Source organism: Xiphophorus maculatus, chromosome 22 (assembly GCF_002775205.1).
Source record: "Xiphophorus maculatus strain JP 163 A chromosome 22, X_maculatus-5.0-male, whole genome shotgun sequence".
NCBI classification, from domain to species: Eukaryota; Metazoa; Chordata; class Actinopteri; order Cyprinodontiformes; family Poeciliidae; genus Xiphophorus; species Xiphophorus maculatus.
In genome coordinates, this window is record NC_036464.1 from 1051553 (window position 1) to 1075352 (window position 23800).

General features: G+C 38.4%; 1 protein-coding gene across 3 annotated transcripts; it reads left to right on the plus strand.

Moving 5' to 3' along the window:
- Positions 1-21: 21 nt before the first annotated feature.
- On the plus strand, positions 22-21122 carry LOC102225938 (poly(rC)-binding protein 3-like). 3 transcript variants are annotated; one of them, XM_023328005.1, is made up of 13 exons: positions 22-5623; positions 8122-8232; positions 8326-8349; positions 8440-8472; positions 8537-8653; positions 10361-10492; positions 11238-11366; positions 12852-12941; positions 14543-14584; positions 14941-15016; positions 17469-17521; positions 19125-19294; positions 20099-21122. In XM_023328005.1, the coding sequence occupies exons 2-13, from the start codon at positions 8155-8157 to the stop codon at positions 20448-20450; spliced, it is 1296 nt and encodes a 431-aa protein (XP_023183773.1). In that variant the 5' UTR covers positions 22-5623; positions 8122-8154; the 3' UTR covers positions 20451-21122. The 3 variants fall into 3 exon arrangements, with proteins under 3 accessions (XP_023183773.1, XP_023183774.1, XP_014324858.1); XM_023328006.1 differs by having other exon boundaries at positions 22-2876; XM_014469372.2 differs by lacking the exon at positions 22-5623 and having other exon boundaries at positions 6227-8232.
- The last annotated feature ends 2678 nt before the right edge of the window (positions 21123-23800 follow it).

Consider the following 23800-nt stretch of genomic DNA (forward strand, 5'->3'; position numbering starts at 1 on the left):
TCTATCTATCTATCTATCTATCTATCTATCTATCTATCTATCTATCTATCTATCTATCTATCTATCTATCTATCTATCTATCTATCTGCTGAGCCATATGGAGCTACAGTAATGCAGCAATAATAAATATTACTGGAAATACTTTGCACTGATCTAAATCTAGTATGTATTGATTTGTGAAAAACAAAAGATTTGGAAATATGTTTCCTTTGACTAAATTTGTTAGTATTATTTATTTTTACTCACTTTACTTGTTTTACACTTTTTCTTTTTGATTACATAATTTTGAAAATAAAAATCAGATAGTTTTTTTTCACTCGTGCATGAATAATATTTTAGGTTGAATTTATGATATAGTTAAAATCTGCAATTTAATTCTGGCTGTAATTCCTACAATGAGTCGGTATTTAAATATGTTTGCTGTGAGTCACAGAGGACGATGACTTCTTGTCAGAGTTTGTTTCTGTGTCTGTATCCATCTGCTCATCTCTGCTCCCCTGTCTCCTCCTCTTCCTCCACCTCCTGTTCCTCACATCATCTTGTAATGCATATACAAGGATCACTAAGATGAGTCATCTCCATCTTTCTCATCATCTGACAGGTCCAAGTATGAATTTCCCCTGGCTGTCTGCCACAGAACCCTTTCTGTCTCCGTTCTACAACAACGTCGTGTCACCGAGTACAACCAAGCTGCCTCAGATTTTACTATCACTGACACAAAAGGATTCTGTTCCTAAAGTCCAGACTGCTCATCTGGAGATGTCTGCATTTTCATTCTGCTTCAGTCCCCCCAGCTCTTGTTTTTGTTCGCATATTTCCATTATTATGCTGTCTAATGTACTTTCGTGGTAAAGAACAGTTTCCCTGCCCATCATCTGTCATTACCAGAAGGACTTCCTGTTCCAAATTGATAGATTAGAACAAAATGTCTACCGGACTGTTCAGGAGTTTGAGGGTTTATTCAAATAAATGCTATTTTTCTGCAGCGTATTATTAAAGACAAACATGTTGAGACTTTTATATCAACTCTAAATTATCCTCATTGACATTTCAGTTCTACAAAAACTTTAAATAAAGTTTTACAATTTCAGAGTAAAATCCAATACGAAGGCTGGTACAGAACACTTCAAACTATATTCAATATTAAGCCAGACATTAGAAATATTGGGAATTGATGACAGAGCCGGCCCAAAGCATAAGCTCAGAGCCCCCAGAGCATCATGGGCCTCCCAGGATAGCTTGAATTTTATCACAGAACTTAGATCTAAAATTAAAATATTTACTTCATGACAATTAGAATACTGTTAAAGTTTCAGCATAAATAAAAAAATATATATAGCATAGAAAAAGATTTCACATTTTTTAAAACTGAAATTTAAGATTCAAAGGACTTGGTAAGTTTCCTTTGTAGAAGTACAAAGAATAATTTTAAGTGATTGATTGTTGTGTTACCATAGCAACAATCTGACGCTGCGAGTTTTCTCAGATATTAATTGGTTATCCATGCATCAGCATCAAAAACCTTTTAATGGTAGAGATCTTCTAAACAAAACATAGAAAACTTTTTTGGGACGTTCCTGACTGATTTCTCTCGGAGATCCCAGGTCATGCCGCCCTGGGTGGTGAGCCACATCACTTGTATTAAACTCTGTTCATATTTTGTAAATAATTTGTATTTTTCCTTCTGGAAACTGAAGTATGAAAATATCACCAGCTTAAAGTAAAACAATTTGAGATTACATGTTGTAAATTGGCACATAGAATCTCATGGGGATGCATTTACAGTTGTAACCTGAAAATATTTATGTTTTCATGGCACTTGGCTTTAATAAACTTTTACCAAACTGTGTTTAAGGTAGACATTTAAGCTAAAAAACTACAAGTGGGATTCAGAGATACTGCAGACTTTCTGAGCTTTTCTTATAAGAGCAGAATTACCTGTAATTGAAGCCGCTCCATTCTGTGATCATCTGTTCCTTTCTGTGAATGAATATTACTATAAGGCGGAAGAAGGATGCTACTTGTAAAGTGGATATAATGCGTTCCTAGATATGTGCTAGACAAGCCATGAGGCCATTATTGTCTTGGTGAGACGCTCTGAATGATAATTAAATATGCCACTTCTGCTTCACTGATTCATTTCCTTCACAGTTTCTGAGCTCAGATGAATACATTTTTCAGCGCAGAATGGTTTTATTGTATCCAGTTTGGCCTCATTACGAGGCCACAAGGGCTTGTTGTGGGGGGAGGGCAGAGGCCGAGTGGAGGGAGGGTGGTGGGGGGGCGCACCCCATGAAGACATTGTGCTTAACATCACTAAATACTTCAGACGCCACATTGTTCTCCATCAGTTAGGTTATTTTTAAGCAGCCAGGAATCTTTCTGAGATCCTAATGAGAGGCGCAGCCATCCTGCAGGGTCATAAAGACTCATTGGTTAACAAGGCGTCTCTTCACTGTCTCTCTGAGAATCCTTGATCTTCTTGGGTTTTTCTCTGCTGCTGATCGCTGTGTCTGTGCTGGACGGCATCCAGGCGGCGAGCCTCCTCACCCCTCGCCCTGCCCTGCTGCCGGGCCTCGTGGATCTCCGGTCAGAGGAACGCCTCCTCGGTGGCTGTGACAGGGGGAATTAGGCGAGAGATGCGGGCCCACTTGCCCTGCCTGCGTAGGGGCTTATCTCGGTCTAAGCTGAGGGACTAATAGCAAAGCCTGCCTTCGCTCCAGCCGCTCTGAGGGCACAGGGAGCCATCTGTCCACTCTGTGGATCACTGAAAAACAAAGGGACCAAACACCGAACTCGGACTTCAAACTAAAAGGCCATTCATCCCAAAGATACCAGAACCAAAGAAGACGAGTAGGAATTTCTCCCACTCCAAGGTCAGTTTGGTCAAGAGCCGGCCTTGATGGCTGCAGGTTGCTCAGATGGCTGTTAATGGTAAGGCTGAAGCTTAGCCAGAGAGAAACTTGAAGGTATTGCTTCTGCACATCTAATGGGCGCCAGACAAAGCGAGGCTTTGTTTTAACGTGCTACCCCTGACTCCTATTAGGCTGAGATATTTTCAGCTTCGGCTTGTTTTTCACTCCTCTCCTGGGTTTTTCTCTTAAACTCTTCACTTCAAACAGCCCAGGATTGTTTGAATTTAGACCTAAAGCCAAACTTCTGATGTATCTCCGTTGTTATAACCTTCATGCTGAGTTCTGTATCACCTCATGATATGTGGAGGCTCACAAAATGCTATAAATAGTTACCACTCCAGATAGTCATGCTGTAATCTCTCTCATGCATTGTTTGAACATTTTTAATGTGATGATTGTCACATTTCATTAAATATAAAGTGTGCTTTTGTTGATCTGAAGACCCCTTTAAAATAAAGTGGAATACAATATGTAATAAAGCGTAACTCATCGCAATTGTATCACATTGTTCAAAATTAGACATTCCTTGCTTTACCCTTAGATTTTGAATTCATAGTCTAACAAAATCCCTCCAGTAATCCACTTAGACATTGTTCCCCATTTCCCTCCAGGATTAAGGCCCTATGTGTGTGTGTGTGTGTGTGTGAGTGTGTGTTTTAATTGTCTGAGGCATACTTCTGTCTGTCAGCATTCACAGAGCAGAGTTTCCTCACAGGTGATCTCTTTTTTATCGTGTAAACTCTTCGGTTGCTGTTGTGCATCGGGGTTTTGTTCAGAAGTCTTGACTTGCTGGGGATGACAGAAATAGGTCAAAAGGGTCTTAGCATTAACTAAACAAATCTTGGGCCTGCAGGATTAGAGCGAGACGCCGCTGTTTGTTTGATGTAGTCATTGTACCAATACACAGAGACGGGAACACTGTGGATGTTTGCTGAAAGATGTCCGTCTCTCTTTTATTTTTTTGTGTGTGTGTTTGATCAGATGGTTGAGATTCGTGCAGCTTCATCGGTTGGGATTGTTTCATTTCCTGATCCCGTTAATTTACTGCGTTATTTGGGTCAGTTGATCCTGACACATTTCATGATGATTATCGCTAACTGGATTGTGCCGTTGGTGGTCTGACTGACTCAGTTTTCGGTTATGTGTTAAATAGTGAGGTTTCTCTAAGGTAGGATTTATGGAGGAGTTTGAATTAGAAGCTGTAAATTACACAACCAAGAAAAAGTAAACAGCATCTATTGAAATACATACAGTGGAAACCCAAAGTTTACATACAACAAATTAAAAGAGACAGAGATTTTTTTGTTTCCGTCTGTAAACCAGACCAAACTTCTCTTGTTTTAGGTGAGTTAGAATCACCAAATTTATTTCTGTTTGCTAAAAGTGTTAATGATGAGAGAATAAATATATCAGATTTATTGATTTATATCTTGGAAATCAGAAATTTGCATACATTTCCTCTGTATTTGGCCTTTGAATTGCATGACTTGGGTCAAACGTTTTGGTTTTCCTTTGTCAACCTTTGCTTTTGCTCATCCTTTCCTTTGCTGCAGTTCTGGTTCCAGATCTGGTGAAAGTGTGCAGGCTGCCTCAATCACACACACTTTTTAAATGTTCCCACAACTTCTCCATATCATTAAGATCAGAGTTTTATGATGGCCACACCAAACGCTGACTTTGTTGTCCTTAAGCCACTTTGTATCCACTTTAGCTTCTGAGGGTCATTGTCCATTTTCCAGACTAGTTTGTGCCAAAGCTTTTACTTCTTTGCAGGTTTCTTTAGATGTTGCTTCAATATTTCCATAAAATGCTGTTTTCTCGTAATGCCACCTATTTTATGATGTGTATGAGCAAAACTGCCCCGCAACATTATGCTGCCACTGCCATACTTCACAGTTAGGATTATGATCCAAGCTCCCGTTTTTTCCTCCAAATGTAATGATGGTCATTATGACCAAACAGTTGCACATCAGTTTCATCGGACCAAACAAAACACGACTCCAGACATAAAGATCCTTGGTTGGATTTCTAGTTGAATCCTCTCAGACCATTTTTCTTCAACATCCCAACACATAAAACATAGAGCGCACCTTCCATTTTCATGGAATGTAAGCAAAAATGGAGTGGTGACATATTTGATCATTTGTAGGATTTCTCTTTCGTCTTTGATAAAACACCATGAGTCATTTCTCCCACTAGTCCTAGACTAGCATGTTTGTTTTGGTTGCATTTACCCAGAATGCCCTGTTCTATAGTCCACTTCCTACTTTTGGACCGGGCTCCGGTCCACCTGGCGTTCACATAAGCATTCAAACTGCATCAGAGTTCATTTCAACCGAGCCGAGACTGAGTTTTGTGGACAGACAGAGTTAGCTTCTTTAGTTTGCATCAGAGTTTGATTGGCATTCACATCTTCCCAAATGAACCAGACTTTCCAGACACAGCAACTAGAATTCAATGAAAGTAGACTAAACAGTGCTGACTATCTGACTTGACAATAGCTTGCAGATGTTTTGTTGTATATACATTAATTCCCTGCAGAAGAACGATTCAGTGGAAGATTTAAAAGCCATGTATTAATATATGCTTTATGTCCAGGATGGCAGAGCAACATCAAAACATGCTTTAACCGGATTACCAGCAGTGAAATCCCGCCCATTACTCCAGTTCTGCTGCATATGTAAACCACACATCCCTGATTTTGTCTGGTAATGACAAAACAAGATATCTGAGTTCTGTTTCATCGGCACAGCTGGTTAAAAAAAAAAATTTTTTTTCTTTTCATTTTTGTCTTGAGATCTGGCTGAAATATCAGAACAAAGCCATCAGAAGCAGAACATCGGAAGTGAAAAACAACCCAGAAACTGATATTTCATCTCATATACATCTATCTGTCAGTGGGATGAAAAATCATGCATGCCAGATCAGGTGGATTTGTTGCTTTTAAGGGCAATCAGGATTGCTGCTAGCTTGCAGCAAACACCTTCTGCTCAGCAACTTTGCATGAAATGTTTTAAGAATGTTTTCATACCTGGTAGACCATAAACTCAGTTCATTTGGGACCAAAATAGAAACATTTATTCCCTTTTCAGCTGCTGTGGTTCGTTTTCTCTCTGTACTGTGTCAACAAATCAAACTAATTGAAAAATCTGTTTCCTTCCTTGCCTGGGGGGCGCTGCACCAAGACCCATTGAAGGAAATGACACAAAAACCTCTGAAGAAGACACTAAACGCAACTTCCTTCTTCACAAAATGTAAACAAAAATGGAGTAGCACCAGATTTTAGCGGTTGGAAGATTTCTCTTTAGTAAAAGACCACAAATCTTTTCTCCTGCTAGCGCTAGACGTGCACATTTGTTTTGGTTGTATTTACCCAGAATGCCTTGCACAGTAGTTTGGCGCTCACACTATGCATTCGAACTGTGGTAGAGTTCTCTTCAATCAAATCTGATGATAGACCGAGGTTTATCAGAGGACCAGAGTTTTCTTTTTTGGTCCACATCAGTTTGAATACACATTCACACCTCTCCAAGCAAACTGAACTTTTTAGTCAAATGAACTGGAGTTTCATTAAAATGGACTAAACAGAGCTGGTGGGAATGTGCCCTAATTGAATGTTCACTGAAATCCAGACTGTCTCTGACTAAAATTACTTCCCTCCCTTGCTTAGATTAGTTTGCTTATTAGTTATGCATCGTCATTCGTCAGAGTCTGAACAACAACTTCTCAGAACTCTGATAAGCTTATAAACACTGCAACTCTGGTCCTTTATAGAGCTGCAGCCGTTAGGTCCAACAAACTGTTTTAATGCATCATCATTCTTTATTTGTTCCACAAATACAAAGAATTGGACACGCAGCAGACACAGTGGACGTTGTGCGATGTTTTAGAGGAAAGTCACACTATGATCACTTGATTCTCAGACTTCCACAGCACAAGTGGCTTCCTTTGTGCCTCATCTTATCCCAGGGAGTCACACAACTTTTATTTAGCTGGAACTAAAGACACGTGAAGATTGCAGCGTGTGATAGGCTTATCTCCACCCCCAACTCACAGCTCCACCATGAGAAGACAAACAGCAACGATCCATAGCGCCTCAGACACCAGCCGACCCTGAAAAATTCTCCAAAGAATCCTTTAAACAGGATGAAAGTAGCTGCTCAAACTTTGGAACGTGCTTCGCTTGCCTCGCTGTGCAAACTTTTGACATCAAGTTACAACCTAAAAAAGTTGCTATATTTTATTTGCATCTTATTTGTAGACAGACAAATGTAAAATTATGTTGAACTCTTCAATATTGATAAAACATTCCAGTTCCACTGGCAGATTATTTCACTTATAACATGGGAAAAATGTTATAAGTGAAATCATTTTTCAATGGAACTAATATGTTTGTTATCAATATTGAGGAATTATTTACTTTAAACCAGCACCTATATCTTGCTGAAAAGTTACTTTCAAAATATTTTTGTCTTATTTGCAGTGTGCTAAGATAATTTGCACTTGATTTTAGACATAAATACTTGGTCAGATTTTGGATTTTTGCAGTGAAGGTATTTGTTTGGAAAATATTTTATTTAAGGACATTATACCAAAGGGCTGTGAATAAAAATGTTCAGCTCCTTTTTCAGATATGTATTCATTTATCATTCCAGTTCACCGTCCCTACTTTGTGTTGGTCTGTTATATAAAATCCCAATAATATACGCTGATACTTAGAATTATAATGTGACGAAGTGCTGTAAAGTTAATTGGGCGTCAATACTTTTGCCAAGGGCTGCAGGTGCTATTAAGGTCCATCTATAACGACTTAGGAGAATTGCAATTTCTACCATAGAATAAAAGCTTTTACCTTTGCTTCGTCAGGTTGCTCTTTAGCAGAAAAACGTTTGAGGACAGGAAATGATTCACTTCATTTTCCCTTTTCTAATACCAAAGTATGACATGGCCATTAGCACAAGCACCCAAATCTTCTTAAGTGGAAATTCATAGAAGTAGATCCTGTAATAGACACAAACCTGATTATTTCACCTCAAACAGAAACTCAGTGATACCTGAAGAAAGAAGAAAACCAGATGAAACTGCACCTTTGAAAGATGTTCTTGAATGTGGCTGATTTCCTCCTCAATTTTACACATCATTTCCTCCACATCCTGAAGCATTAAACCACTTCTAACACACAGACACGTCTTCGTCCTCTCTGCAGAGTATTCACCACAAAGATCTGAAGTCACTGAGGATGTCCGACAAGGAAGAGATGACCTTGGACGGCGGCCTGAACGTCACGCTAACGCTGAGGCTGCTGATGCATGGAAAGGTAATCAGCAGATCTTCAAGGCGTTTTCCTCTACAGACCCATCTGAAGTGATTTCATTCTGACTCCACGTTGTTCCTTTATTTTCTCTCACAGGAAGTGGGCAGCATCATTGGAAAGGTCAATTTCATTTACATTATTTTTTTTGTACTTCCTAATTGAATTTGCCTTAAAAAACAATATATATATTTTTAATCTTTTTGGTTTCAGAAAGGAGAAACAGTGAAGAAGATGAGGGAAGAGGTGAGTATTGTCTGAAGTCATCAGTCGGAGCAAAGTTTGAATGACCAACAGCCTGTGTTTGCAGAGCGGCGCTCGCATCAACATATCAGAGGGTTCGTCTCCTGAGAGGATAGTGACCATCACTGGACCCACAGAGGGAATCTTCAGGGCTTTCTCCATGATCGCACAGAAGTTTGAAGAGGTACAGATTCATCCTCAGCAACTCCTCAGGTCAAAGGTTAATGAGTTCTAACTCGAGAGTACAAAAGCACACCTTAGATTTTTCTCTGTCAATGGTACGGTAGAGGATTAGGACCAAAAATGGAAATATTATTTTGACTGTTTTTCTCAGAATTCTGATCTTTGATCTCAAGATTAAAGTCAAATTTTCTCTTCCCAAAGGTCTTAACCCGCTAACAATGGTTATGAAGCAAATACAAAAAAATGTAGTCCAGAAACTAAGTGCACCCAACGATTCAAAAGCTCGACGAAGCTGATTTCCATATATGGGCCTTTCAGCCCATATAGTACTTCATTTCCTGCATAATTCAGTTTGGGCCATCAGACAGATGGTTTCACATTTGACTTTAAAATCAAATTCAGTTGACACATTAATTCATGGGTGACTCAGTGGCTGCAAAACAAGCCCAAATCACCACCCCTCCCCCACCGTGCGCAACAGTTAGAAGGTTTTTGTTCTGTATTTATGACCAAACGTCTCCAGAGGAGATTGTTCAAGAAATATTGTCGTCTTGACAACATGTCCAAACAAGCCATTGACATTTGGTCTTTCTGCAGCATTTCTGCCATGAACTTTAATATTTTATGTCTCATGTCGAAGCAAACAGATTGGCTGCCCGCAGCGTCAGTGGTATATTTGATCGACAAAGTTTCCCATACACTGCAAAAACACAAAATCTTTTTTGGTCTGATTTATAGTAAATTTATCCTAGTACTCCTGAAATAAGACGAAACTAACTTACAAGTAATTTTTCAGGAGCTTGTTTTAAATAAATTTTTAATATTGATGAAAAAGTTTTAGTTCCCTTGGCAGATTATTTCACTTACAAGACATTTTTTCTATATTATAAGCGAAATAATCTGCAATGCAACTAGTACTTCTCATCATCAATATTAAGAAATTACTGATTTAAAACAAGCTCGAATATCTTCCTGAAAAGTGAATTATAAATTAGTTTTGTCTTATTTCAGGTTTACTAAGATATTTACACCAGAAACCAGACCAAAAACACTCGGCAAGACTTTGTGTTTTTGCAGCTTACAGTCGTATAAATTAAAATATATGATGAGTCTTGTTTGTCAGATTGATCTACCTTTTGAAAATAACAACCTCTAGGCAGGTATTAAAAATATTTTTTCTGTTGGTCTGATGTAATATTTTATTTTCAAGGTCATGGTTTTATTCAACTGGAAGTGGAAAAATCACCATAATTAACAGAAATGAAGCTTTCAAACATCCAGCTGTGTGCAGTTAATCCATATGATATGTTTCACTTAGTGACGAAGTTCCTGAACTTTTCAGTTTATTCTAATTTATTGAATGGGTTTGTATTGTATAATTAACTAAAGCAAAAGAAGGAAAAACAAGAAAATAAAGAAAACAAAAATTATAAAGGTTATTAATACATCCATCAGCCCTGGTGTGGATTAAACAGGAATGAAGGATTATATGATACCAGAACTTGGTAAAATCCTAGAAGTGAGTATTTTCTTTTCTTTTCACCAGGACTCCATATCAACGTCCATCATTCTCTTTTACAAAAACATTTCCAGAAGCGTTTCGTTTCTCCGGCTTCGCAAAATAACTGAAAAGGACACGTCAAACTGAGCTGACGTTCTGTAGGTTCAACAAAGGAAAAAACTGCAACATATTTTTGAATTCCCCCAGGATATCACCGCAGCCATGACAAACAGCAACGTGACAAGCAAGCCACCTGTGACACTTCGTCTGGTTTTCCCAGGGAGCCAGTGTGGCTCGCTCATCGGCAAAGGAGGCTCCAAGATCAAAGAGATCAGGGAGGTACGGGCTGCTTGTCCTCCTTCTTCTCCAGCTGGAATTTGTTTGTCTGAACCCACACAGGAATAAAAAAAATCCTCCGAGACTCAGAAATCAAACAATTCTTGTTTTTTCTGCTTTAAGATGGTAACTGCATCTGAAAATAACACCCAGTATGCACAGAATCTTACAAATAATATTACAAAATATCTACAGTCCTGTAGAATCTACAGTTTCTAGTCTAATATCTAGTCTAGATATTAGACTTAATATCTTATTCCACTTGAAATTCTGACAAGAATCGCTTCAGCAAGATATAAGAGAATGTTACAAGTAAATAATTTCTTAATGTTGATGTAAAAGTTCTGGTTCTTTTTACTTTTGTAATTTCCACTGAAATAATCTGTCAATGGAACTAGAATTTTTTAAATCAGTATCAAGGAATTACTTAAAACAAGCTTCTATATCTTCCTGATAAGTTACTTTTAAGTTAGTTTTGTCTTATTCAAGTGTACTATTTCCACTAGAAACTGAAATGACTTGGTAAGATCCTGTGTTTTTGCAGTGTGCCTGTATGGATCAGTTTGAGCCCCCTGTCCAAATGGACAATTTTTGCGAGTGTCTCTTCAAATATTGGAGCATGCTTTGCCTTTTAGGCTGCAGCTGCTCCCTGCAGGTCACAGAGGGGTAATCTTCAAACAGCTTTTCAGCGCCTTCCTTTCAGGAGTAAACAGCCTTTGTCTCGTCTGTCTTTTGGGTTGATGTGAAGACCACAGGCGCTCAGGTTCAGGTGGCAGGAGACATGCTGCCGGACTCCACAGAGAGGGCCGTCACAATCTCCGGCACTCCACAGGCCATCACTCAGTGTGTGAGGCACATCTGCTCCGTCATGCTGGAGGTGAGTTCTGCTGCCGGTTCTGTGAGGCTGGAAACGGTTTGGGTTCAATCTGGAAATATAGAAGATGTTCAGTACTGATGAGCATTGACAGCAAAATGGAGGCTTTTGTTAAAAGAAAATCCAAAACATTTAGATGAAAGTACACTCTGTTTTAATTTGAGGGTTTTCCTTATCAGGACCTATGAAATGGTCTCACCTCCAGTGAAACCAGATTATTGTAATTTACTGAAAACAAGCAAAGCTAAAATAATTCAGCCTCTCAATCAGGCCCAGTTCTTGTTTCAGTGTTGATTCACTTCATTGAGGCTTGAAAACATTAATTTTAATTTCCACCACAGCATTTTTTCCACTGTGAGCCATTTACATGTTTTGTTTTTTCCCTTTTTGATATGTTTTGATGTAGATTAGCTGCTGTATTTGTGTTTGCTGTCCTGTTTTTGACCCAGTACAGGCCGGACTTCAGCTGAACAGAAAGAAAAGAAATAACTTTGCTCTCGTATACTCAGAAAAAGAAAACTGGGCTTTGACCTTTTCAAAAATTACAGATTTAACATTAGATTACTTTGGTTCACAGAAAAGTTCATGGTTGACTGATTGACTATTAAATGTCCTTTTTCTAATCCCAAACCATCATCCTTCCGCCTCTGTGTTTGACATTCTTTGATTTTCTCCAAACATGGTGCGTTATGATCTCTAAAAGTTTTGCTCTTCATTCAGATTCAGTTCTAATACAAATGCAAACCATCCTGCTGCATCCAGTCCTGGAAAAATGTCTCTCTGTAGAAATAAACTGTTTGGAAATGTCCTGATTTCTCTTCTCGGATTGAGCGGCAGCAACAGTTACTGCTGTGAGGTCATTGCTGACGTCTTTCTGTTCTGACTTTGTGTTAATGCACTGGTTTAGGCTACAGACCAGTAAGCCACTGGTTTCATGGAGGGGTTCTTAACTGGTGATAATCAGTTGATCCAAATTGGCTCCACAATTGTTGAGTTAATGTCAGAGTGGAATCTGAAGTGTGACTTTTTTTAACCTTTGTCCCAATATGAAAAACCCTAGAAATAAACGTTGTGACGTTTAGAAATAAACGTCACAACGTCGGTTCTGTCATATTTTACTGGCAGCAGGTTTGCATTCATATTCTAATTCCTTATCCATTCTATCAGTCGCTGCCTGCTGAGTATATGAACCTCTTTGTTTTGCTTCTTAGTATTTCTTGCAGCCTGTCAGCTGGAGAAGTTACTGTTAATGTATTCCTGCTGCATTAAGTGCAGCCCTGGATTTGGATTGGAGCTTTAACTTATTCCTAATTATGGGGTCTGCTCACAGCTCTCTGTGCTTCAGGGTCTCATGTTCCTTTCACTGCAGATGTACAGGGCATAAAAATGCTGATTGAGTGGTATAAAGTAGCGGATAAAATGCACCGCTGCCAGCTGTAGGAGTGCATAATGTTTTCTCCTCTTTGGTTTGCTCGCCTGTGCCTCCAGTCTCCACCGAAAGGAGCAACTATTCCTTACCGTCCCAAGGTCCTTCCAGCCGGAGCTCACGCTGTGTTGGCCCCGCAGCACTCTGCACAAGTAAGTGGTCAAACACTAGTAATCAATCTTTTAAAGTGTATGAAAATTAAAAAATGCAGCAGCTGAATAACACCGGTCATTAACCACCAGAGGGACTCAGTTGCTCTGAAGTAATGTCTTCATGCAGAGAGATTGTAAAGGAAATATGTTAAGGAGGCTGAAGGCAGAAGATTATGTGGAAATATGTGACTTTTACAACATCTTGCATCACTACTCTCAGCCTGATTTACATGCTACTTTTTACATTGTCACATAAACTTTACTGTATTTTAAATTGATTTCAAGTGATAAACCAGGTCAGCAACTTTTTCCATCCTGCAACAACAAAATAAAACTCACCTACAGCTGAAACATTTTTTATGTTTTATTGTAAAAGCTAGAAAAGTTCATTTAAAATGTATTTCTGCTTTCAGATTTTAGACAAAAATGGTTTATTACAAAACAACAAAACTATTTTCTAGAATAAAGTGATCTGAAAAATGAAGACGGATAGGTCACATAGTTTGAAGCCAATTAGTTTGTTATAGATATTAAAAGCAAATTTTGCATAAGAACTTACTGAAAAGCTCCTCATCTGACTGTTTCTTATTGAATCCATAATCTAAACCATTTGTTTGGTTTTGAGCGAGCTGCAGGTTGCTCACCCTTGCGATGAACAAACACGCATCACATTTTCATTTAGCACTTCAGAAACGGCTGAAGTCTCAACATGAAGATGTTTGTCTTCAAGTCAACACATCTCAGTGGGAGCTGAGGATTTTACCATGAACAAAATCACTGATATCTGGGCGAAATGTCCATTTCTACGCCGTCTTCCAGACACTTCCGTCATTTCTGCTATCGCTAAATAATTAAAACTACATCAGTTTTTGGATTTAGCTGAAGCAAAATTCAAATACTGTGGATTTTTAATTGGGTTACTTTTACACTTATGTTTCAAAAACAAAAACAAACAAAAAAGACATGCATATTTTTTAAAATGGAGCAACCAGTGAATAAACCACATGCATACTTTTGAGCTATTTTGCCAGGGAGGATGAACAGATTTCAGTTTGTAGACGTTCAAAGCCAGTCGAGAACTGCAGCTGGAACAAAGTTTGGACTCTGGGGAGTTGAATACAAAATAAACACCACATCTTCTTATTTTTCTCAGTAAAAAACATGTATTCCTTCCCCTTCAATTCACAATTATGCACCAACCTATTAAAATATCCACAGGTTTGTGGCTGCTGCATAACAAGATGTGTAAAAAGTGTGAGACATGAGTTCTTGCATGGCAGAGAGAAACCTGGAAGACGGGCTGCGTGTAAAGTTCACGTGTTGATCTGCCTGGCAAGCTGCTGTCCTGAATTTTGGCTGTGTGCGCTCTGACCTATCAGACATCTGTTTATATTATTGGATTTCAAGCCACAGTCAAAGGGGGCAGAAAAACAGCAGATGACATTTAGATGAAATTCCATCAGATCCATACACATTAGAACCGGGAAGGGAATGGATTTCCACTGCGCCTGGCCGGGTCACACTTCAGACTCGGCTGCACAGTTTCTGTTTCGTGTTCCAACATGTCAGTTTGTCACCCCTCGTGTCTTGTGTCCTTCCAGGCGTTTGCAATTCCAGGACAGTATGCATTTGCACATCAAGATGTAAGTAGAGCCAGTCTGAGCAACCGCCATCCGTCCTAACGATCTACTCCTGCCCACTCCTTCCAAGCGCACCAATACGCCCTTTCTGTGTCCCACTCTGCAGAGAGGAAACTTCAGTAACCCCGATCTGTTGACATGACTAACACTAACCCACAGTAGTAACCTGCATTGATTGAAATGGAAATGATCTCATTTATGATCAGTTGTGACTGTATTCTGCATGCTTTCTAAAGGCAGATCGATCTCTTTCACACTGACACCATCTGTGATGTTTGTGAACTTCAGATTGTAGTTTTCAGCTCCTCTGAAATAATCCACTTTGATTGGTTAGCTCTAACTTCCTTCCTACCCTGCAGTTGACCAAGCTTCACCAGTTGGCTATGCAGCATATCCCCCTCCCTTCCCTTGGGCAGAGCAACCCTACCTTTCCTGGTACGTACCCACGGCTCCCCGGGGAAGTCCATCTATCCCTCTGTCTTCACTCCTTTTGGAAATCACACCATCAATACGCCGCTGTTACCTCAGTGAGGATCAAGGATGTCTCCATTCTCAGAGTTTACAGACTCTCACAGGTTTTTATCTTTGTAGGTGGTGGCTTTTCTAGTCGTACTCTGCTTTTCGCAGATGAAAGGAGAGAGAAAAAGGCAGCTAGTTTAAAGGTCAAGTCACCAGAGTATTGTTTCATCAATAATCTTGAAAGTTAGCCACTGAGATATTTACACTCTGAAGAGGAATATTTTACAGACAGAAGCAGACAGACTGAGATATTTCAGAGTCATGGCAGCTTCTTTGGGCGAGGAAAATGACAGGAATATTTACAGATCAGTAAATATTTCTCACAATTTCTCATTTCCTCCCAAATTTAAGCCCATTCACCCAGTTTCCCCCGTCCAAAAAATCCTTTACCTTCACAACATTCCTCCTCTAAATCTAACATCATCTTGGCCACATCATCCCCAACCTCAGTCGTCCCAAACTCATTTAATCTGCCCCAACTAACCACAAACATTACACTGCATCACAAGCTGCGTCTCCATTCACCATATAATTGTGCAAAATGGGAATTATGAAAATAAATTTGCTTAATAAAAACACGGCAATTTTGAAAAAGAAAAAAACTCACGTTTTTCAATAAGTTTTTGCTGTAGGATGAGTTGTTTTTCAGCTGTACTGATATATAAAACTGCAATATAAAACACGTTTTGCATCACAATTTATGTGATTTATGTTATATATTTATTTATGAGCTATGTGATCAACAACCGAATGTTACTAAAGGCAGAAAAGATTGAAAAAGACAACAGGAAGTGGTAGAAGGATGATGACAGCATGATTTTTTTAATGATTTATCGTGTGAACAAACTTATTCATGTATGATTTTATTTGCGTTTCTTATTTAATGGAAACAGCGCAATTGTGAAACTGTTTTTCCGACATTCGCGGAATATCGACGTTTTGCGCATATTTGGAATGGAAATGCAGCCAACAGAAACAGATCCAGGTGCTTCTCAGTCACTTAGAACGTCATCAAAGGTTTGATTTATTTCACAATTTCAAGTTAAGAAAAGTGAAACTCAAATAATAGAGATACAAAACACACAGAGTGATATATTTCTAAAAGGTTCATTTTTGGTGTATGCAGAGCGATCTGTGCAAGAACAGTTTCTTAAAATTGAGTGGAGAGGAAAAGTATACACACTAAAGTTTAGTTGCAGTCAGAAATCTCCAACTTCTGTAACCGTTTAATACAGCTGAATCAAAGGAAAAGTTATTGCTCAGGTGGTTTGAAAACGTCTCGACTTGTCCAGGAGGAAATTCATCCAAACATCGGCAGCAGTAGAACTCAAAGCCTGGACTTGGTGATGGGTGGGTGTGGCTTTCAGGAGGGGATGAGATGAGCTGAAGGTTTTATCAGAGCAACCTGGACTTCCTGAACGCCTCAGCAGAACCACAGGCTGATTGCCTCCATGTCACGCCGCACTGATGGAGTAATTCATGCAAAAGGAGCCTCAGCCACGCCCTGAGTGCATATACTGTGCTTAAACATGAATTTCATTATTTCTGTATGAACAACAAATAGATCACCTCACTGCAAAAAAAAAAATTACCAAGTATTTTTGGTAAAATTTGGTCTAGTTTCTATGCCAGTACACTTGAAGACAGAGAGTTACAAGTAACTTTTCATAAAGATAAGAGCTTGCTTTAACGCAATAACTCCTGGCAGATTATTTCACTTATTACATGGGAAATGTCTCATCAGTGAAATAATCTGCCAGTGAACTAAAACTTTTTCATTAATATCAAGTCATTGTTGACATGAAACAAGCTCCTTTATCTCTCTAAAAAGTTACTTGTAAGTTATTTTAAGATATTGGCACTAGAGTGAAGAGCAGAAATACTTTGTAAGATTTTGTGTTTTTGTAGTGCAGTCGCCTTTTCTTCAGGATGTGGGCCGCATGTTTCCATCTCAATATGACATTTCTTTATTAAACTTCTCCTTTTCTATTGCTCTTAAACTAAATTAGGTTTTTTCTTTAGCTGTAAGTGGAATTAAGTGCTTAAAATATAATCACTCAGTGTGTAATGAGTATTTGAGTTTCATTTTTTCTTTTTAAATAAATTGACTTTTTGATGAGGTTCCATTAGACGGAGAATCAGCTGCACATTAGATTTTTCAGGCAGGTTTTATGTGATAGCCATCCTCACCTCAGACTTAAAACTGCAGCAAGAAAAAGGATGAGCTCTGTATATATATGTTTGTAATTTATATGTTCAAGATACATAATAGTAATGAACCAGCCACAGTGATGTTGATTTTTCATGTCATGAGTGTGTGAACCGTCAGCACAATGCTGTTATTAGCGTTTCTTGTCCTACTTTGCAGGATTGGATGTTTCTGCACCCACGAGTACACAGGAGCTGGCAATTCCTAATGATGTAAGTGCTCCACTGTTTCACCAACACTTGCATCCTCATGCGGCTGAGTTCATTAAAACTTTCTAGGAGACGAGTTATGATGGGAGATGTTGGGATGCACACATCTGAGCAACAGAAAGTAATTCTCCTTTTTCTTGGCCGACATATATTACTTCATAAATTCACCGTCTGCACTGTCAGAGAGGAGTTGTCGGCAGTATCGTTGAATATTACTACTCGTAAATAAAGCTAGCTAATTTCAGGTCAAAGATGCAGATAGGTGTTCACGTAGCACTGAAGCTTAGTAAGATTAATGATGCATTTAAACCAGTCAAGGGAGGAGAGCTGCTCAGACTGCAACTAAACACATATTTAAACCAGGATTTTGGTGCAGGATTTTTGTATCCACACTCAGTAGATAAATACGTCATAGTCCTTTAAAGATTACTCATTTTAAGATTGAGGTACAAAATTAGTCTCTTGCGTTCCTTATTTCTGTCTGACATTTTATACTTCTATCATGTTTGAAATAAATAACCATAGAAATATTTGGTTCAATATCAAATTACACCAAAAAATATTTAGTTTGAAACCATATATTTAGTTTCTAAACTAAATATTTAGCTAAAAAATAAAATATATATTTTGCTAGCTAAATACTTATCCAAACCAAACTTTTCATTTTCAAACTAAATATTTACTTTCTAACATTATTTAGCACAGACCTCAAATGTAGGAATATTACTCCATATTATTTATGGAATAATATGTGACTGATAATTAACACGTAGGATCAGCTAAATAAACCAAGTTGCTTTCATTTTAACTGTAACTTTACAAACAGCATGTACATTTTGGTTTTGGAGGAGTTTGAAGTATTCACTGATTTTAGCAATATATTAAACAACTGCGGTCCACTGAGCGAGCAGCTATAAAATTAGAAAACAACAACAATTCAAACTCGTGTCCAGTTGTTTAAAGTCATTGTAGTGCTTTGAATGAGGTGAAAATTAAGCTGCATTCATTCTGAGACCGCAGCTGCAGACCTGCAGGTTAAAAACAAAGAGAAGACCACTCAACCCTGATTTGGCCCTTCAAAGTTCCCGTTATCGCTCTCTCTGTTTAATGAAATGCACAAACAACAAAGTGCCTGTCTGACCATTTTGCTGGCTGGACCGCTGTCTTTCTGGAGTCTTCTTGTTACCAGGCAACCGACAGAGAATCATGAAAGAGTCAAGCAAGTAACCTTTTCCTAAAATTGTGAATTGTCAGTCAACACCACGCATAAAACAAACAAGAAGGATTTGACACGGTAATCACCGAGTTTCAGAGGCGCTGGTTGGTAGACAGATCACGTTTACAGACCATCATATTAAATGGAAAACAAGCAAATTTCCTAAAATGTTGAGAATGAACGGAGATTAAAAGCCAATCTTCTACTTGCTATCAAATCCCGCTTCACTCCTCAGGCCAGACTTTCTTTATTAGATATGAATGGAGGTAAGAATCAGAGAGAAGAGAAGGAGAACTGGGTTCCTATCTTCTGCTGTCAGATCTAATTCCTGGACAGCGCTGAAATATGAGCTCTTTTGTTATTTACATGCTTTCAATCTCCTCCTGCTAGTTTATTGGCTGCATAATTGGAAGACAAGGCAGCAAGATCAATGAGATTCGCCAGGTCTCTGGAGCGCACATCAAAATTGCCAGCGCCACTGATGGCTCAGCCATGCGCCAAGTCACGATCAGCGGCTCGCCGGCCAGCATCGGCGTGGCCCAGTACCTCATCAACGCCAGGTGAGACATTACGCAGGGCGGCCACGTCCCGCCGTGCTTCACACCGCAGCCTGATGATAAGACAAGCTGCTGTAAAGGGCAGATTTGTTGTGTTTCTTGGTGAGGCTGGATTTGTTCCAACTCACTGCTTCGTTCTGTTGACTGTATTAAAATCCTCACTCGCTGCTTTCTTTTCCTTCTGCTTCTTTTTCTTTTTTTTAAAGCTCATTCTTTGATTTTTGTGTTTTCTCATCCTTGGTTGTAATAGTTTAGATTCATCGTGACTTTTTGTCCAATTCAACTTTTGGAGTGTGGTTGTTATTTATTTATTTTTTAAGTTATCATTTGTTAAATATTTAGTTTTTTCATATTGGTTTTTAGGTGAAGATTACAAAAAGGTCAAAGTATTGTATTGTGATTATCAATACGAATACGCAATAGGAAACACAATTTTCAAAAAATGTGTTCAGTTATTGTCAAACAGAAACGACTCTGGCGTTTTCTCCCAGCTTTTACTGCCGCCATTTTGCGGATTAGCGTAAATGCCACTAGTAGTATGAAGTACCGTAATTTGCTGACAAATGACGTAAACTGGTTATTTGAAGGCAAACTTTTTTTCTATTTTACATAAGTTTGAAAGGCTAATAAATTGATTCATAAACAAAAATAAAAGGATACTATATCTTTATTTTCAGTATGTTTCAGTAAACGTAAAACATGGTTCAAGTTAAAAGTGTTTTCTCCATTTCAGGTTTTGTTATTTTTAGCTAAGTATCTCTTCTTTTTCTTGTCTTTTTCAACCTTTTTCCACCCTCTGGACTCCAGCTTAGAGATGGCTAAATACACCATGCAGGTCGCGTCCTCTGCGACCCCCATTGACCTCAACATGAGCTTCTCTCAAACGGTCCCCACCGCCTCCAGCGCCGCCACCTCCATGGCCGTCCTGGCCGCCTCCACCCCGACCCCCTCTGCCATTAACCCCTCCACCCTGCCGGCCATCCAGAGCCCCCACTATGCCCTGCCCGTTTCCAGCCTGCTGGGGATGAAGACGCTCCCCGTCCTGACCGTCCATCCGGCAGCAGCTTCCAGCCTAACTCAGGGTTTGACCCCGTATACTGCAAAAATGTCGACATCTGGTGCAAAAAAATCCGACCGGCAAAAGTTTTCTCCTTATTGATGCCGCCTCGTTAAATCTACAGGGCCAGTCAGAAGTTTACATACACTTTCTTTTTTTTTTTAAGAGTTGGGTTATGCTTACAGATATGTACACAAACCACAGCTGATGTTTGGTTAAATCCACCAACAACCTTCTGGGTTCATTCAATTGGCACAGAAACATTTAAACTAATGCAGTCAATTGATTAAAACAAAATGTAATCAGATTAATCACTTATGCTTAACTTTGCAAACTTGAAAGATAAATATGCAGGAATGTTGCCCATCCTTCTGCCGCACCACAACCACTTAAAATGCAAACAATTATCAGATTTCTTTTGTTTTTGCAACAGAAAACAGGTAATGTGGTCGTCCACTACTCAGCAGCAACTAGAGAAAATTTACTCCACAACACGCAAACAAGTAGGAGCAACTTGTTCCTGGGACAAAGTCCAATTTCTCTTGTTCTACTGTGTGTAATGTCATTGCATTACTGAGTGAACTTTGTAATGAGTCTCCTTTTCAAATAAATTATTTAAATCTACAGCAGCGTCGTCGGGCCACTATAGATAGAAAAAATGAGTGAAAAACATTTTAGAAACTTTACGATGTCAAATTTTTTGGAGGGAAAATTTACTCTTTTTTTTTTAAAGTTGAACATTTGCAATAAAAATTTTCTACAAAAAACTAAAATTTTGACAAAGAAGAAAATTTGAATTTTTTCTAGAATTTTTCTGAGATTAATCTAAAAAAAGTTTGAATTTCTTTCTAGCTATTTTTTTACTATTATATATCAAAATGTTTGTTTTTTGTTGCTGATTTCTGAAATTAATCTCAAAATTACAGATTTTTTGCAGAAATGACTTCATTTTTATTTTTCTATCTACAGTGGTTCTCATACGCAGTCGTATAAATCAGATTCATGTCACCATTAGTGTATGTAAACTTCTGAGCAACCTTCTCCTCAGTACCTTCCTGATAAGACTTTATTAAAAGATGGCAGATATTTTAATATTAACATATAGATTTGAAAACACAGATGCCCATAGATATTTTCCAGGAGTTCCTTTTGTTTTCCATAAATCAGGAGGATATTAGAGTCAGACTGAAATGACAGGAGTATTAAACAAGTCTTCGTTAATTAAAAGAGTCGACTGAGGTCTATAATAACATCCTGATGTCATGTGAACATGCAGAATAATTAAAGTGGATAACTCAGGCTTTTATTAGTATCCCAGGGAATATATATATATATTTATATATATATATTACATTATTATGAGCTTTAAAGGAGCACTTACTCCTGGAGAAGGAATTTCTGTAAAGTGTGTTTCTATCTGTGTAACTTTTAAAAAAATTAGATTAGAGGTTATCACCTAGGATCAGACGGTGTGGTGCTTTGAAAGACTGTAAACTGGTTTGTTTGTACAGTGATTGTTTGTGTTGTTTTTAATGAAGATTGGCCCCGTCCTGCGTGTCTTTGTTTCACGGTGGGCTCTCATCAGCGCCAACAGGCTCGGGAGTCCTGTAGTCTCGTTGCACTGTGGCCGGCTCTGATGGGATTATCGTAAAGCCACAGTGGATTCACAGCTGACTTCTCTTCCCAGTAATCCTGTGGAGCAGGATTGGCCTGAAACGCGTTTGCTGGTTTGGTACGGCTTGTTGTGTGTTCTCCAGCGTGAAAACAAGGAGAACGCCTCAAAGAACTGAACTCACATCAGTTGTTTTAAATTAATGTTTTATTCATCTTTCCGATGCGGGCATGCACTCCAGCAATGGCGTATTTGTAAGATTTGTAAATAAAATGACTTGGAAATAAATGGAACTTTTTATGAATGCAGCTTGGTTTCGTTTTTGATTTTGTTAACGGGGAAAATCTTTCATATGCCACTGATTTCTCTGACTGCTTAACATAAACACAGACCTTGAGGATTTATCCCTCGGTTAATGGACTTTGACGGATCAGACTTCTGTTCCACACAACTCCACGGCCGTGTAGTAAAAGCAAAAATAAAAAAATAAAACAAGATTTACTTATGAGTAAAGTCAAAATGACAACTCGTATAAATTCACCTCTGGCTGGATGCTTATAATCTTTAAACTCACAGTTACTGTCACTGGGAAAATAAAGTGCACCCTCACTCATATCAGGAGATTTATTTCTCATTATTATTCAATAGATATTTTGAATGCATCTTTGTGATTGTTTTATTTTGTATTAACTCAGGTGATGTCAGTGATGAATGTGTGTTTTCAGGTTGTGCAGAGCAGCATCTGTACTGAGTCAGGCCAAATGACTTTTTAATCTTTTAAAATAAAACAAAGACAAAGCAAAAATGTTGTGTTTTTAAAATCACTGCTGCTTTCAAGAGAAAGTAAACGCCAGGTGATGCTAATAAGTATTCTGAATTCAATTGATTGAGAGCCCTCTATAAAATTAAACAGTTATTATTGCTGGTCTGTGTGCAGAGTACAGATGTGTTGTCAACACAGAGATTAATTTAAGAATAAATGTTGAACTTTGACTCCTACTACTGTACAGAGAGGAGGAATATTTGCAAATGACATGTTAAATCGCCAATTTAAATGAAATTCACCCAAAGGTCAGACTGTGCAAAGTTCAGAGAAATTACAAAAACATCCAAGAGCTCCATCTCAGCCTTAGTTAGCAGTTAAATATTAAAGTTTATAATTTAACAACTGTTCTTTTCAGTTGGAAAAGTTTAAACTTTTTAAAGTTTCTTATGGTTGCCAGGAGAAACGCTCTTCTCTCCAAACAGTAATATTGTTGGATCATTTTGTGGGTCATTTATGTTTGTGTTGTTTTATAGCTCAACAGGTCTTGCCATATTCAGTTCATTAGTATAATATTAAAAGTCTTACAGTATCTGTTGATTCCTTTGTATTTAGTTTTTTCTGCTTTTAGTTTTAGTTTTTTTTTGTCAACTTTGCTCTTTCTCTCATGTCTTCTGGTTCCTTTACGTCTCAGTTCGACTCGCTGTGTTAATTTTTCACCTTCCTTCAGCTTTCCTCCCTTCTGCAGCTGTTTTTGATCACCTGATTCTCCTTCAGCTGTTCCCATTTACATCCAATTATTCCTTCTGGTTGCTTTCTGTCATTTCCACCTCTGCTTCAGGTTATAAACCGTTTGCTCTTTTTGTTCATTCCTCTCATTATTTCTCTGTTTTCATGCTTGTTTCTTACTTTCACTCCACTTCTTGCTACCCTGCGACTCTCCGTCTGACGTTTCCTTTGTAGTTACTTGATCGTGCTTTAAAATGGCACTATGTGTCTGGAAAATACATAAAACTGACCTTTTAATGAGAATTGTTAATTTGTATTGAAACAAATATGACCCAATGAGGGCACTTA

Coding starts and splice junctions, on each gene's coding strand:
- LOC102225938 (XM_023328005.1), top strand. CDS start 8,155: ATGTCCGACAAGGAAGAGATGACCTTGGACGGCGGCCTGAACGTCACG. Junction 8,473..8,536: donor TGAAGAAGATGAGGGAAGAG/GTGAGTATTGTC, acceptor CTGTGTTTGCAG/AGCGGCGCTCGCATCAACAT. Junction 11,367..12,851: donor TCTGCTCCGTCATGCTGGAG/GTGAGTTCTGCT, acceptor CTGTGCCTCCAG/TCTCCACCGAAAGGAGCAAC.